Genomic DNA, 14,189 nt, shown 5'->3' with positions numbered 1-14,189 from the left:
GATATTGGGCTTGAGCCTGAATAAAACCAGTACAGCAAAGAGAGTGCAGGAAACTCATCAGTTTCACCAGAATCCAATAACTATGGGTTAGCTGAGGAAAATTTCAGAAGAGGTTTATTTTCCAAGCTAACACACATAAGACATTCTTTAGGGCTTCTTAGAGGTGTTTTACAGTGTACTAGCATATTCTAACTGACTCTAATCACTTATTGAGGACCTAACAGTTACCACATATTGTGCTATTAACTACTCTTAGCCTAGCCTATCACTGTATTTTACACACGATTTTATATATAAATTACTTCTAGAGAAAAATCACTGATCTAGTTAATGTCTCATAACATTAAATGCTATAAATATCCACACTTTAACTAATTTTCTGGGCTCTTATATTTAGAAATGTTTTATACACTTACTAATAGAGTGGAAGAACAAAGAAAACACAATGTTCTTCGATGGTAAAAATAAACTGATTTCTAAAGATCAGATTTAAATGATAGGATCTAATAGAGAAAAAGAAACCAAAACAATTTTTAAAATGTCCATAGAGGAAAAGAAGAAATGAAACTAAAATGAGGCAACCCTAAAATCATAAGAAAGAAAATGAGAAACAAGGAATATCAGTTTTACCTTTACAGCTAAAAAAATGAAAGGACACCTAAAAAAATGGACACCTTTGATTTTTTCTTTTCCTTGTAGTTCTTGGCTTCTTCTGCTGCGACACCTGCTGCTTCATTGAGGTACTTGTTACCAACTTTGCTTTCAAACCACTTTAGGTCCACAAAAACTTCACTGAAGTGCTCTCGATCAAACTGTACAGAAATATTTACATTTATTTTAAAATAACTTAAGTATGTTTAGAAGAATACAGACCAAACTTTTAACAGTGACTACTTCTAGGGCATAGGAAATCAGAGGATATTACTTTTTTACATGGGGACTTCATCTATTACTCTGAAAACTAAAAATGAAAAGCAAATAGAAATAAAAATAACTTAGGTGAAATTACTTATACAGAATGACCAACTTGAGTAGAATCACAAAAACTTTTTCTTCTGGTATTATGTAATTGGTTACTAACCATTTATAGCTACCTGGGACAGGAAAACAAAAACTTCTAGTTACTTACATCTGATAGTTTCACAAGGTATTTCTCAAATCGAGGTAAGTTGAGATGTCCACTTTCATTAATATAACCTAAAAGGAACAAAATCTAAACTTGTACTAAAAGCTGACATTATTTTTTCTAAACAATTCTACAAAATTTTTACAAAACATTGAGTTTTGACATTCTACTAATCAAGAAAAAACAGTGTTGGACTATGTAAGTGGCCCTAGTTTCTATGAACTTGATGTTACTATAATACACAGTATGTAAGAACTGAAGGAAAATATAAAAAATTCCAGGTTTACATAGTAATAATCTTCCCAAATTTCCAAACAACACTGGGAGACAGTTAATTAAATTAAATATGTTCTAGAATCTATCTAGGTCATTCATTTGATATGTTAACTTAAGAAAGAAAAGACTAATGTCCTGCTACTCTGTTGATTGACTGATTGATTAGCTGATTGACTTGCTGTGCAGCGTGACTTGCCGGATCTTAGTTCCCTGACCAGGGATTGAACCCGCGCCTTCTGCAGTAAAAACGCGGAATCCTAACCACTGGACGGCCAGGGAATTCCCTGTCGTCTGTTTTATTCAGCATCACCACTGTCAGTTTCCCATTTTAACTTGAAAACCTCTCCCTCATATTAAATACTCTGATGATTATCCATTCAGAAAACTAAATTTCTATGCTTAAATACGAAACGAGCTAAGTGAAACGAGCAACCTCTGCTGGCTTTCTTAAGCCATTTAAGGTGGAGATTAGTTAGGTATCAATAAATGAGACTGCTTAACTGGCGTCATCTTCTTTGCTTGTGAACCATTGAAAATTACAACTTTAGAGAGCTTGGCACCTTAGACTAAAAGAAACTCCAAATTTTTTTCCTACTTCAGTTGTACATACCATAATCTAATAAACTGAGTGACATTTTTAGGGTTAGTTGAGTGCTAACTTAAAGTAGCTTCAAACAAATACTAAACTTTTCTTACCCCCAAGTTCTGGCAGGATGGTAATATATGTTCCATAAAGAAGAGGCAGTGCATCATGATTAATATGTAAATGAGGTAGATGAGGGATAAAATCATTCCCAACAAGAAATCCCATCAAAATCCAATCATCTATTATCCTTTCAATATCATATTTAAATGTGATCTTGTCCTATGCAATATGAAGAGAAGAGTCAAATCCTATGGAAATTTCTGCATATTCATCTTTGGCCCATGGTTATATTAATACTTACTTTTAATGCTGAAAACTCATAGTCAATATACTCTCTCATTAAAGACAAGTGTAGAAGGTGAAATGTGGTTTCTTCTGGTGCGCATACCCTGTAATTAGTCAGATGATCAACACAGAGCTTATTATATTTTTAAGGTTCAAGTTTAAAAACGTAGCTTAAAATAAAACATCATTAGAAAATAGTTAATTCTTGTCATTAAGGCATGTAATTTATAGGCAAGCTGCAGGGTAATGTTAAGATAAAAATATAACTACAATTACAACAGAGATAAAGTTCATAATAATAGGTTTACAATATGCTTTCTGTGGAAGGACTCTCAGAATTGAGAAAGTCTAAATAATACATAATAGATGTAATAAACCAGTGGGATCTGGTCCATTTAAGGCTGGCCACCAGCAGAAAGCATATAGATAAGTGAGTACGTATACTTTTATATCTACTGCAGTACAGTCCAAGGCTTCAATGTTGAGGCACCATCACTTCCTCCTCTTACCTTTTCCGGGCTTGGTATAGGGGTCTATATTCCTGGCTGTGGCCTATACTCCAGGATTAATTACAAGTAAGAATATAAGCTGTTAACAGCATATTAAAAGCATTTATACACCATGAACAAATGGGATTTTCTTCAGGAATGCAAAGATAGTCCAACATAAGAAAATAAATCAATGTAATACACCATATTAATAAACAAAGGGAGAAAAAACCCCGCATAATCATTTAACAGAAAAAGCATACGTCAAAATTCAACACTCTTTCATGATAAAAACATTCAGCAAAGTAGGAACAGAAGGGAATTTCCTTATAGCATAATCAATGGTGAAAGACTGAAAGCTTTCCTCCCAAGGAAAGGAATTCTTGTTCCTAAGATCAGTAACAAGACAAGGATGCCCATTTTCACTATAGTTATGCTTCCACATTATGCTGGAAGTCTAGCCAAGGCAAGTAGGCAAGAAAAGAAATAAAAGGTATCCAAACTGCAAAAGAAGAAGTAAAACTCTATTTACAGATGGTGTAATTCTATATGTAGAAATCCCATAGAATCTACAAAAAAAAAAAAAATACTACCACTAAAAAATGAATTCAGCATAAGTGCAGGGTATAAGGTCAACACAAAAATCAGTTGTGTTTCTACATACCAGCAATAAACAATCCAAAAAGGAAATTAAGAAACAATTCCACTTACAATACCATCCAAAAGAATAAAACACTCGGAAATAAACTTGACCAAGGAAGCAAAAGAAAAAGCCAGAGGCAAAAAAACTGAAATCAAAGATACAGAAAACAGACTGATGATTCACAAAGGTAGGGGATGGGGGTGGGTGAAATGGGTGAAGGTGGTGAAAAGGTATAAATTTCCAGTTATAAGATAAATAAGCTCTGAGGATGTAATGCACAGCAGGTAACTATATTTAAAAACATTATTTTCAATTAAAGGAAAAAAAAGAAGAAAGGAGGCAAAAGACTTGTACACTAAAACTACAAAACTGAAAGAAATTAAAGAAGACACAAATGAATGGAATGACATTTTATGTTAATAGACTGGAAGACTTGATATCAAGATGTGAATGCTACCCAAAGGGATCTATAGATTCAATGCTGTCCCAATCAAAATCCCAACTTTTTTACAAAAAAACCCAGAAAACCTATCTTAAAAATTATTAACCTCAGGAGACCCCAAACAGCCAAAATAATCGTGAAAAAGAAGAATATAGTTGGAGGTCTCACCTTTCCTGATTTCAAAACTTACTACAAAGCTACAGTTATCAAAATACTTGTGGTACTGGCATAAAGACAGACATATAGACCAACGGAATAGAATACAGATCCCAGAAACAAACCCTTGCATATATGGTCACGTGATTTTTGACCAGGGAGCCAAGATCATTCAATGGGGAAAAGACAGTTTTTCAACAAATGTTGTTCAGAAAACTGGACATCCACATGCAAAAGAATGAAGACAGACCATTACCTTACACCACATATAAAAATTAACTCGACATAGATCAAAGACCTAAATGTTAAGAGTTAATACTTATAAAACCCTTAGAATAAAATGGGAAAAGGCTTTATGACATTGCATTCAGCAATGATTTCTTGCATATTACACTAAAAAGTACAGGCAACAAAAGAAAAAAATAGATTGGAATTCATCAAAATTAAAAATTTTGTACATCAAATGATGCTATCAACAGAGTGAAAAGGCAACCCAGGGACTGGGAGAAAATATTTACAGGTCATATACCTGTTAAGGGATTACTATTCCTAATTTAATTTCTGTTCTACCTTCTGATATATAGGTAGTATGATTTACCTTTGTGTCTTTTTGCCACCAAACCGAACCTCTTCTCTTAAAAGAGAGAAATGTGCTTCATGACTTGTTAATCCAAGCATAATCTGTTGAAAAATGATGAAGAAATGTTTCTATTCTCTCATTTTTTATAGCATCGGGTTCACAAAAGCAATCAAAAAACGTTTCTATATAGAGAACATGCTTATTTAAGGAAAATAATTCATTAGCAAATTAAATGTATAACTATCAAAATATGATACATCTACAGGTTATAAATTGGGTAAATTCTGTGTACTTTTCTAAGAAAAAAATATTCACTTTAGACTCAAATAACCTTTATAACCACCCCACTGTACCCCCATAAAAAAATTCCAATAATGTTCTCTTGGTTTTTACACCTTTCCACTTGCCACGGAGGAATGGGTAAGGAATTAGGGCAACAGCATTTCCATGACAGAAGAATACAGGACTCTTCTGGAGGCCAAGATACCTTTAGTATGTGGAAACTCAGAAAAAACTGGAAAAGGATATTTTCAGTTAATATTCTCACATAGTATTCTAATCCCCAAAGTAAGTCAAATAGTCTAGTGAGCCATATCAACCAACTGCAATGTATATTGTTTATTTTCATTTAATCCTGATTCAAAGAAAATAAAACATTTATGAAGCAATCAGGGAAATGAGAATACTAAATGGTTATTTATATATTAATGATTTGTTAATTTTTGTTTTATGTGGGATATCATTGGGGTTATCATTTTTAATATTCTCCATCATGAAATATTTATAGATTAAATAATACATGTCATATACTTCAAGAATACAGGGGATGGGCTTCCCTCATGGCACAGTGGTTAAGAATCTGCCTGCCAATGCAGGGGACACAGGTTCGAGCCCTGGTCCGGGAAGATCCCACATGCCCTGGAGCAACTAAGCCCGTGCCCCACAACTACTGAGCCTGTGTTCTACAGCCCGTGAGCCACAACTACTGAGCCCACGTGCTACAATTACTGAAGCCCACGTGCCTAGAGCCCGTGCTCTGCACCAAGAGAAGCCACCACAATGAGAAGCCCCGCACACTGCAACGAAGAGTAGCCCCCGCTTGCTGCAACTAGAGAAAGCCCACGCGCAGCAATGAAGACCAACGCAGCCAAAAAATAAATAAATACATAAATTTATTAAAAAAAAAGAAAAAAGTCTTAAAAAAGAAAAAGAATCCAGGGGAGGAGAAGGAAGGAGACAGATGATTAGGGAAAGGAGCTGAAGGTTACTGAAGACAGATGAAGGACACAAGGAGGTTCATTATGCTCTCTCCTTTACATCTGTTTATATTTGCAAACTTCTGTAATAGAAAGTTAAAACAAAAAGAGTCTAGCAAACTTGGGTTATGGAGTCATCAGATCAGGTGGTATTAAAAATCGTGTATTAAGAATGAGGGTAAAAAGGGCCCTCTATCCTGACCTCAGCAGAGTATTCATAGCACTAGGGTCAGTCAGGTGTGAACACTAACTATAGAGACCTGTTGATCATAAACTATGGCAAAAGAACCCCTTTTCCAAATGTTTTAGAACTTTGGTAATAGCAGAAGTAGCAATCATTATTATATCTCTGATATTTGTTCCCATAGCCAGAAATCTTCTTAAATGTTTTTTTTAATTTTTAATTTTTTTTTTTGGCTGCGTTTGGTCTTCATTGCTGTGCGTGGGCTTTCTCTAATTGTCGCGAGTGGGGACTACTCTTCGTTGCGGTGTGCGGGCTTCTCATTGTGGTGACTTCTCGTTGTGGAACACAGGCTCTAGGCGTGCGGGCTTCAGTAGCTGTGACACACGAGCTCTAGAGCTCAGGCTCAGTAGTTGTGGCTCGTGGGCTCTAGAGCACAGGCTCAGTAGTTGTGGCGCACGGGCTTAGTTGCTCCGCGGCATGTGGGATCTTCCCGGACCAGGGCTCGAACCCGTGTCTCCTGCATTGGCAGGCGGATTCTTAACCACTGCGCCACCAGAGAAGCCCAGAAATCTTCTTTTATTAAGACCAAGTTTCCTAGATATTTTAACTACAATGGCATAAGATTAGAATACAATAAACATTATACCTACCAAGTCAGCATCTAAGCCATAAAGACAGTGTCTGGTGTTTGGATCATGATCTGGCTTTGCCTTCTCGGATCTGATAAATTCCATGATTTTATGTTCTCCTTCTCCAGGAGTCTAAATATAATGTTTAAAAAAAATGTGGTAATATGCTATATTTCTCAAGATTAAATTTAAAAAACTCTTTAAATAAAATAAGATAATAACCTCATGGCCTGAGAAATAGATGGTAACTCCTTGCCACGACTTGTCTGTAGAAATTTTCATATTTACAAAATACTTCAGATGTTCGTGTAACCTGGCCATGAATTCAGTCCCTAAAAATAAAAGGTTTTTAAAAATTTAATCTGAAAGAGATATAAAAACATTGAGTTCCCAGTGACAACATGAAATTGGATCTGGGTATCCAGGGAATAGCTAGGTATAAGATCTCCCAAGGAGGTCAAAAGCTCTCTTGCTTATCTTGAAAAGCGAGTAATGTTGTATCTTTCCCAACCAAATATCACAACTATTTCCAACTTTACCAGGCACCCCAAAATGAAGTTAATGTCAGATGGGGAAATTCAAAGAAGGTTACTGCTGCCTCAGGACTATGCTTCGAATATTTTCACACAAGGGCAGGGTTTCAACACTCCAACAAACTTCAATCTTCTATTTCTCTGCTGGATTCTAAAGTTTTTTGTTTTTTTTTAAGGCATGTAGCTTCAATAAGATTGCCAATAACAACAACTATTATCATTACTATTTTTAACCTGAAAAATTACTATTAATATGGAAACTGAGTCTACAATGATTATGTTTCAGGAAAAGCCCAGATAGTCAATAGTCAAAGGCAATAAGTCTTAAACTGTATAACGATAAAACTGGTTATTAAATTGGGCAATGTGTCATTAGGGGACTTAATGAAAGAGAAAACTAGCATAGCAAAAATTAATGAGATAGTACGATTATAAGATTTTTTTTCAATGTAAAGAATTATAATGATGTTAGACAAAACTCTAGGAAGGGCAGACTGTGCTGTTGCATATAAGATTAAACTTTTAATACTGATAAATTAATTCTTCCTTAAAGTCACAGAAATCTTAACAGCCTCTGAGAAGAAGAGTAAGCACTCTAGACGAGGAAAGTGGGTTTCTTCTCCTGAATACAAGCTAGCTCTATGAACTTGGGTGAACCACAACCTCATTGAGTCAGCTTTCATACAAATAAATGGCAGGAGTAGGACTGATCTTGTAAGTTCCTTCTAGGTCAGGAATTTTGTGCATCTGGGAGAGTCCTGTCCATAGGTGCCCTTATCAGCATCTGTAAATCCCTACAGTGGGTCTCCATAGGGGCATTTATGACCAAGGTGACCAAACCGTCTCATGAAGAGACATAACTGGGAAAATACAGCAAATAGAATCCTAAGGACAAAATACATAGAGGTTAGAAAAGAGAAATAAATTTACATTTACATTTTAAATCTGCCAGCATTTTTCTCTCAGTGAATTTACCTGGTGTAATACAGTTGGAATCAAATCTGGCCTCTGTAGGAAGAGTTTCTCCTTTTTCTATTGCCTTTTTAATTTTGTCTTCTGCCTCCTTTGCTGACCTTAAATGTTAAGGGGGAAAAGAAGTGCTCAACTTTCTGGAAAAAATAGAGATCTCTACATAAAGTAAAAGGTTATTTAGAAGTTTTTGTAACTAAAATACTAATTCATCAATTTTAAGTTCAAAACATATAAGTTTTGAAATGTCTATAATCAATAAAGATGAGCCTCAGAATTGTTTCTTTTCATTTAAAGAACTGAGTTTTTCAGCTAGGGACTATAGAAGTAGAACATTATAACAGTATAAAACTGACAAAGAATGTTACAAATACTTATTATAAAGTAATTCTTTTCTAATCACAAATATACAGCATATTAGTTCTAGAAATAATTTCAAAAGTATCGCATAAACATTCATTATACACACTACATTTAATAATATCAAATAAGTACATCATTAAAATGATCTCTAAGAATATTATATAAAAATAATTATAAAATTGTAATGTATATCTTTGGGTTTCCTCATGAAAACATCTAAAGCGAAAGCCTAATAACATTAATGACATCAGTAGCCAAAATGATCTCATTTTTGAGGCAACAGGATTTACTAAGAAGAACATGATTTTTAGAGTCCGATAGACACAGGTTTGAATACTGGCATCCCAATTCCAATCTGGCTTCTCCAGTTACCCATGTGTGGCACACAAATATGCCACATGGCATACAAGTTAGGAAGTCCTGCTTTATGTACATTTTCTACAGCCTTGTTATTAGCTCTATCTACTGTGCCCTGTGGAATTCTATTTCTGCGATAAACAAACTCTTCTTCGTATTTAACCTCTCTCTCTTACCAACCTCTTCAATATAACAAAGACTCTGAAGATATCAACTCATTTGTAATCACTCCAATGGAAGCCATTCTTTCCTCTTTTCTCCCCTTCCTTCTTTGACTGAAGAAATGATTATTCAATGTTACTATGTGACAAGTTCTTGGGATACAACAAAAAAGAAATGATTCCTCTTCTCGGAATTTACACTCTAGTGGGGAGATAGAAATTAAACAGCCATAATGTCTAATGTAGCTGCAATATAGAGAATGTTTGGGACAGGGGCAAGGCAAAACTATTAAAGTAATCTAGGTAGAAGATTATGGTGGCCTAGGCTGACAGTAGCAGTAAAGATGAAAAGAAGTAAGTAGATATGACTTAGATGTGAGGAATAAGGAAGAGAGAGAAGTCCAATTACTCTTGGACTTTGGAGTTGAGCAGTTATTTACATGATGTTATTCACAGAAACATAGAAGGAAGGCAGGTTTGAGGCAAAGATGAGTTCAGTTCTGAATATATTAAGCCTGAAATGTATCTATGGTATCCAGAGGAGGCATTTAGCAGGCATTTGGATGTATACAAGCTCTGGAAAGAGATATCCACCAGAAAGATAAGTTTGGGAGTCATCAGTACAGATTCAGTACTTAAAGTCATCGGATAAGATATCTTAGGACCCAGGACGGAAACTTAAGAAACATCAATATTTGAGACAAAGCAGAGGAAGAGAATATAACAAGGAGATTAAGAGGGTACAGTCAGAAAGAATTCCCTGGTGTACAGTGGTTAGAGCTTGGCACTTCCACTGCTGGGGCCCAGGTTCCATCCCCGGTCATAGAGTATAGTTACCTGAAGGTCATGGGAAGGAAGTTCAAGAAAGAAATAATGGTCAACACTGCTAAATACCAGGGATAAATGAAGTAATATAAAGACAGAATTATTCTCTAGATTTAGCCCCTTTAAGGAGTCTATTAATAATCTCGTAAGGAAGTTTCAGTGGCACGGTGGGGATGAAAGACAGATGGCAGCAGATTTAAAAGATGGCAGAGATGCAAAGTGATGAGGATTAAAGATTATGAGCGAAGAAAACAGTCGTCATGGAGAATGAGGAAAAGCTGACTGGGGGATTTGGAGGAAACATGGCACACTCGATGCCGCCACAGTACCGAGCGAACGCTTGTGGTGGTTAGGGTCAACTGGCCCTCGATGCCCATTCCGCTCTCCTAGTCTGTCTTCTGATACTGGAGAGGTTGGAAGAAAGCTATAAAAAAATTAAACTCTCAGGCTTCCCTGCAGCTAGGCTTCTGGATATGACTTAGCTTCTTAATCTCTGGATCAGAGCTAAAGGAATAAATTCCTAGAACTACCTGTTCTGGTCAGGGCCTCTGAACTCCTCATCTTCCTGAATGTTGCAGTAGTGATGCCATCAGTGGGTGAGTTCTATGGTGTTGTTCTGGAAGTCATTCTTAAAGGCTAACCTAAATGCACAACCTTTTGGCTTTTACAATGATTTTTATAAGCACCCAATTCTCTGTATTATATTTCTTTCTGCTCAGAATAGTTAAATTTCTATTACCTGCAACTGATTGATACAGTGGGCTTATATAACCCTTTCTCAACACTAGATTATCTAGCCCAGCAGCGCCCCAAAACTAGTTTAACAAATACCAGGGGAATCTGGTAAACATAGTTTCCAGGGCCTAGTTTTTAGAGGTTCAGATTAAGTAAGTCTTGGGTGGTACTTGAGAATCTAAATTTTAGTAAGAGATGGCCCTTGTCTTCAAGGATTTCACAGTTCCAATATCTTCAGTATCTTTTCTCTTTTGATATTTAAATTAGTAGAGTTTACCATCCTCTACCCATTCTCACTGCTAGCCTTCTCCAAGGTACTCTCCCACCTTCCTTGATGATTTCCACATCTGATTCATAGGTGCCCTTTCTACTTCTTTACCTGCCATTGTGATGAAAGGAAAGGATCTATTAGGCTAATGACCTATCAAACTCACTAGACTCAGGGTTTCTTTCCTTCAGTTCCAACAACCCTCTTAACCTTACTCCTGTTACTCATAACAAGGACACTGCATGTTTTCATTGTTATTTAGAAATATTCCACAGGTCCAGGATTTTGACTTTAAAATCCTCTCTGTATACAACTCCTTTTCAACCTTTTGCTTCTACTACCCAAGTCGTACACTGGGCTGATAATATCTCGAGTGTCCTAGCTCAGTTCTCTTCTCATACTCTATCCATCCCCTTCTAATCTAATTTGCCTTTCTACCCAGTGGGGACCCATGTTCAAGCAGGGTCAGCATCTAGCCCAGGGTCAAATTAAATGTCAGTGATATTCTCATTAGAACAATCTCTCAGTTCACTCTGCAGTTCCACAGCTCAGGACGAAATACTCTAGGAACTTTCTCTACTACTACCATTTCCAAATTACCAAGTTTTAGGAAGTCTGAAAAATTTGTGACAGAGAACAACAGAGTAACTTTATACAACCCATCATATACGTTGAGAAATGACACCTCATTTGAATTCCTAATTCATTTACTTGATTGATAAAACATGACATTGTAAGTCTGAGATACTCCCACTTCTGGGGGGAAATTTAAGCAGAAAAGAAACGTGAATGGGAGATGCACTGTGTTAAGTCAATTACCTTTGAAGTAATATATTTTATTAATCTAAATAGTATTCGAAAATAAACCATAAATGTTTTACCTAAAACGCCTCCCACGCTGCTGGTTCATCTTTGCTCGAGGAGCCACACCGTCAACGGCCATGAAGAACACTTTCCTAGGTTTAATAATGCGAAACAACACCTCCAAGTAGTGAAAAATATCAGTAAAGATTTTATCATCTGAAATTCTGAAGTGAACATCATCATCATTAGGATGGGAACATTGATGTATAATACCATTCATATCCAGGTATAAGTTATCAAATTCAGGAATCTAAAAAACAAAGAAAAATGATCAAGATCATTATTATAATCAAACACAGATACCTAGACATCTGATCAAAAGCAGGATACAGGGGCTTATTCTTATCATATAAAAACTGAGTAAACAATCACAGTTGAATAAAGAAAGTAAACAGGAGGAATAAGTAAGACAGAGACATATTATGTGGTTACATTATGCACCAAAAGCTTGATCACATTTACTGTCAGGAAATTATCTACTTATTTAAAATAAGATAACCTGAGAAAACACCAAATAAAGCTCTTGGTTGATTTGGTACTCAAAATATTAGTTTCCTTTCTTCCTACAATTTGACATTAACTCCTCAAAGCCTCAATTTCCTCTATAAATGAGTAACATAATGCCCATTTATATCAAAAGGCTATTTGTACATGGTCATTAAAAGGTTTTACAAGTGATTTAAAGCCCTATTGTATATCTGGTTTCACTGAAACAGAATCATTAATTTGGTTATATTAACTTAAAAAGCTTAGATTACGCCAAGAAATTTAGGAAACTTTGAAAACTGATTTGTTTTTTATAGGTGGATTAAATAGTTTCTAAACTTTGGCTAACAGGCATCTACTTTTATAGAAAGGCCTTCGTGGTTCTGACTCTGATTGACGTTTCCTCTATTTAAATGTCTGTGAACAAGTAATGGGAACACTACTGAAACAAATATAAACTAACAAGGAACTAAAATGGGCACAACTTAATATCTAGTGTAATTAAGGGATCTGAGAGTAGTCTGCCTTACATACTAATTGAAGAAAAGTATTTTGAATTTTCAAACATAAAAACATAATGGGCATTTTTGTATAAACTTAATGAAAACTATCTGTGAAACAATTATTCAAATTTTACCATATTCATAGGTAATAATACATTTTCCTGTTATTGAGAAAATAACATGCCTTTGAGTTTTAGGAGTAAAAAGTTTTGGTCTTTGAATCAATGAACACCATAAAAATACATTTATAAAACACCTATTTACATAGGATTGGACTAAGTAAAAAAAAATTTAAATGCCCTTAGTGAGTATTAGACTCGAATGAAATGACAACTGTGATCATGAGGTTTTAAATGTACATTCAAGATTTACTGTTCGTTTCAAGAAATCTAAAAACCTCAATCAAAATCTCAATGTGATTTTTTTTGAGGGGGTGGGGGTACTTTACAAAATGATTACAAAGTTTCCTTAGGAGAATAAACATGTAAGAGAGCATATTAAAGGGAGCGTAATGAAGGAAAACCTGCCCTATATGATATTTTTAATTATAAAATAGACAGTTTAATTGAACCAAATAGTTTAGAAGTAGTCCAAATGTACACAGAAATTTAGTATATAAGAGACATTTCAAATCAGTGAAAGAAAGGGATGGGGCACCTAGGTAACTATTTGGAAACAAAACTGTATTTCACCTTATAACAAAATAAATTCCAGAAGGATTAGAAATTTTAATGTGAGAAATGTAAGTAAAACAATTATATACAAATATTTTGGCAATTTTCATGTGGGAAAGTTAGAAATCATAAATCAAACAAATGATGGAGTTGGCTACCTAAAAATGTATTTTTAAAATCTTGTAGGGAAAAAATAGTGCCATAAACAAGCCCAACTGAAAATGACAAAATGCAGGAAAATACTTGCAAATAAGGACCAAGTCAACATTCCTAATGTACAGAACAACCCTCAAATATCAAGTAAGAAAAAGAGCATATGTTAAAAGTAAGTATGGAAAATGCAAAGCAATTCAAAAGAAGAAACACAAAAGTCTAAATGATATGAAAAAAATGTTCAACATTCCCAAATTTCTAATTAAAATGATACATCATTTTCCCCATCATGTTAGCAAAGATTAGAAAGATGGATGTCACCCATTATTGGTAAGGATTTGGAGAAATGCATATTTCATGTTATTAAAAGCAATAGCTGGCACTTATTAGCTTATTAGGTGCCAAACATTGGGCTAAACACTTACATTCATTCTCTCACTTAATTATGGTAACAATCTTAAAAGAGAGATATTTCGATTCCCCATTTTATATTAGAGGAAAATCACAGGGCTAAAAGGGAGAGAGGTGGCATAGACATATACCCAATAGTCTGGGATGGGAATATAAACTGGTGTAACTAATATGAA

At 35.1% G+C, this 14,189-nt stretch overlaps 1 protein-coding gene across 2 annotated transcripts in view; it reads right to left on the bottom strand.

Moving 5' to 3' along the window:
- XRN1 (5'-3' exoribonuclease 1) overlaps positions 1-14,189 on the bottom strand; it is a 101,051-nt gene that overhangs the window by 81,313 nt on the left and 5,549 nt on the right. For both annotated transcript variants that reach the window (XM_082654226.1, XM_082654227.1), the window contains exons 2-10: positions 11,804-12,036; positions 8,220-8,317; positions 6,934-7,043; positions 6,733-6,843; positions 4,661-4,743; positions 2,350-2,437; positions 2,099-2,267; positions 1,130-1,197; positions 675-812 (exon numbers count right to left, since the gene is read on the bottom strand). In XM_082654226.1, the coding sequence (XP_082510352.1) occupies positions 675-812; positions 1,130-1,197; positions 2,099-2,267; positions 2,350-2,437; positions 4,661-4,743; positions 6,733-6,843; positions 6,934-7,043; positions 8,220-8,317; positions 11,804-12,036 (1,098 nt within the window). The remainder of the gene's footprint in view (positions 1-674; positions 813-1,129; positions 1,198-2,098; positions 2,268-2,349; positions 2,438-4,660; positions 4,744-6,732; positions 6,844-6,933; positions 7,044-8,219; positions 8,318-11,803; positions 12,037-14,189) is intronic.

Source organism: Grampus griseus (genome assembly GCF_964374135.1).
Source record: "Grampus griseus genome assembly, chromosome: 5".
Lineage (NCBI taxonomy): Eukaryota > Metazoa > Chordata > Mammalia > Artiodactyla > Delphinidae > Grampus > Grampus griseus.
Note: the sequence above shows the minus strand (reverse complement) of the source record. Positions and strands in the feature narration are given on the sequence as shown.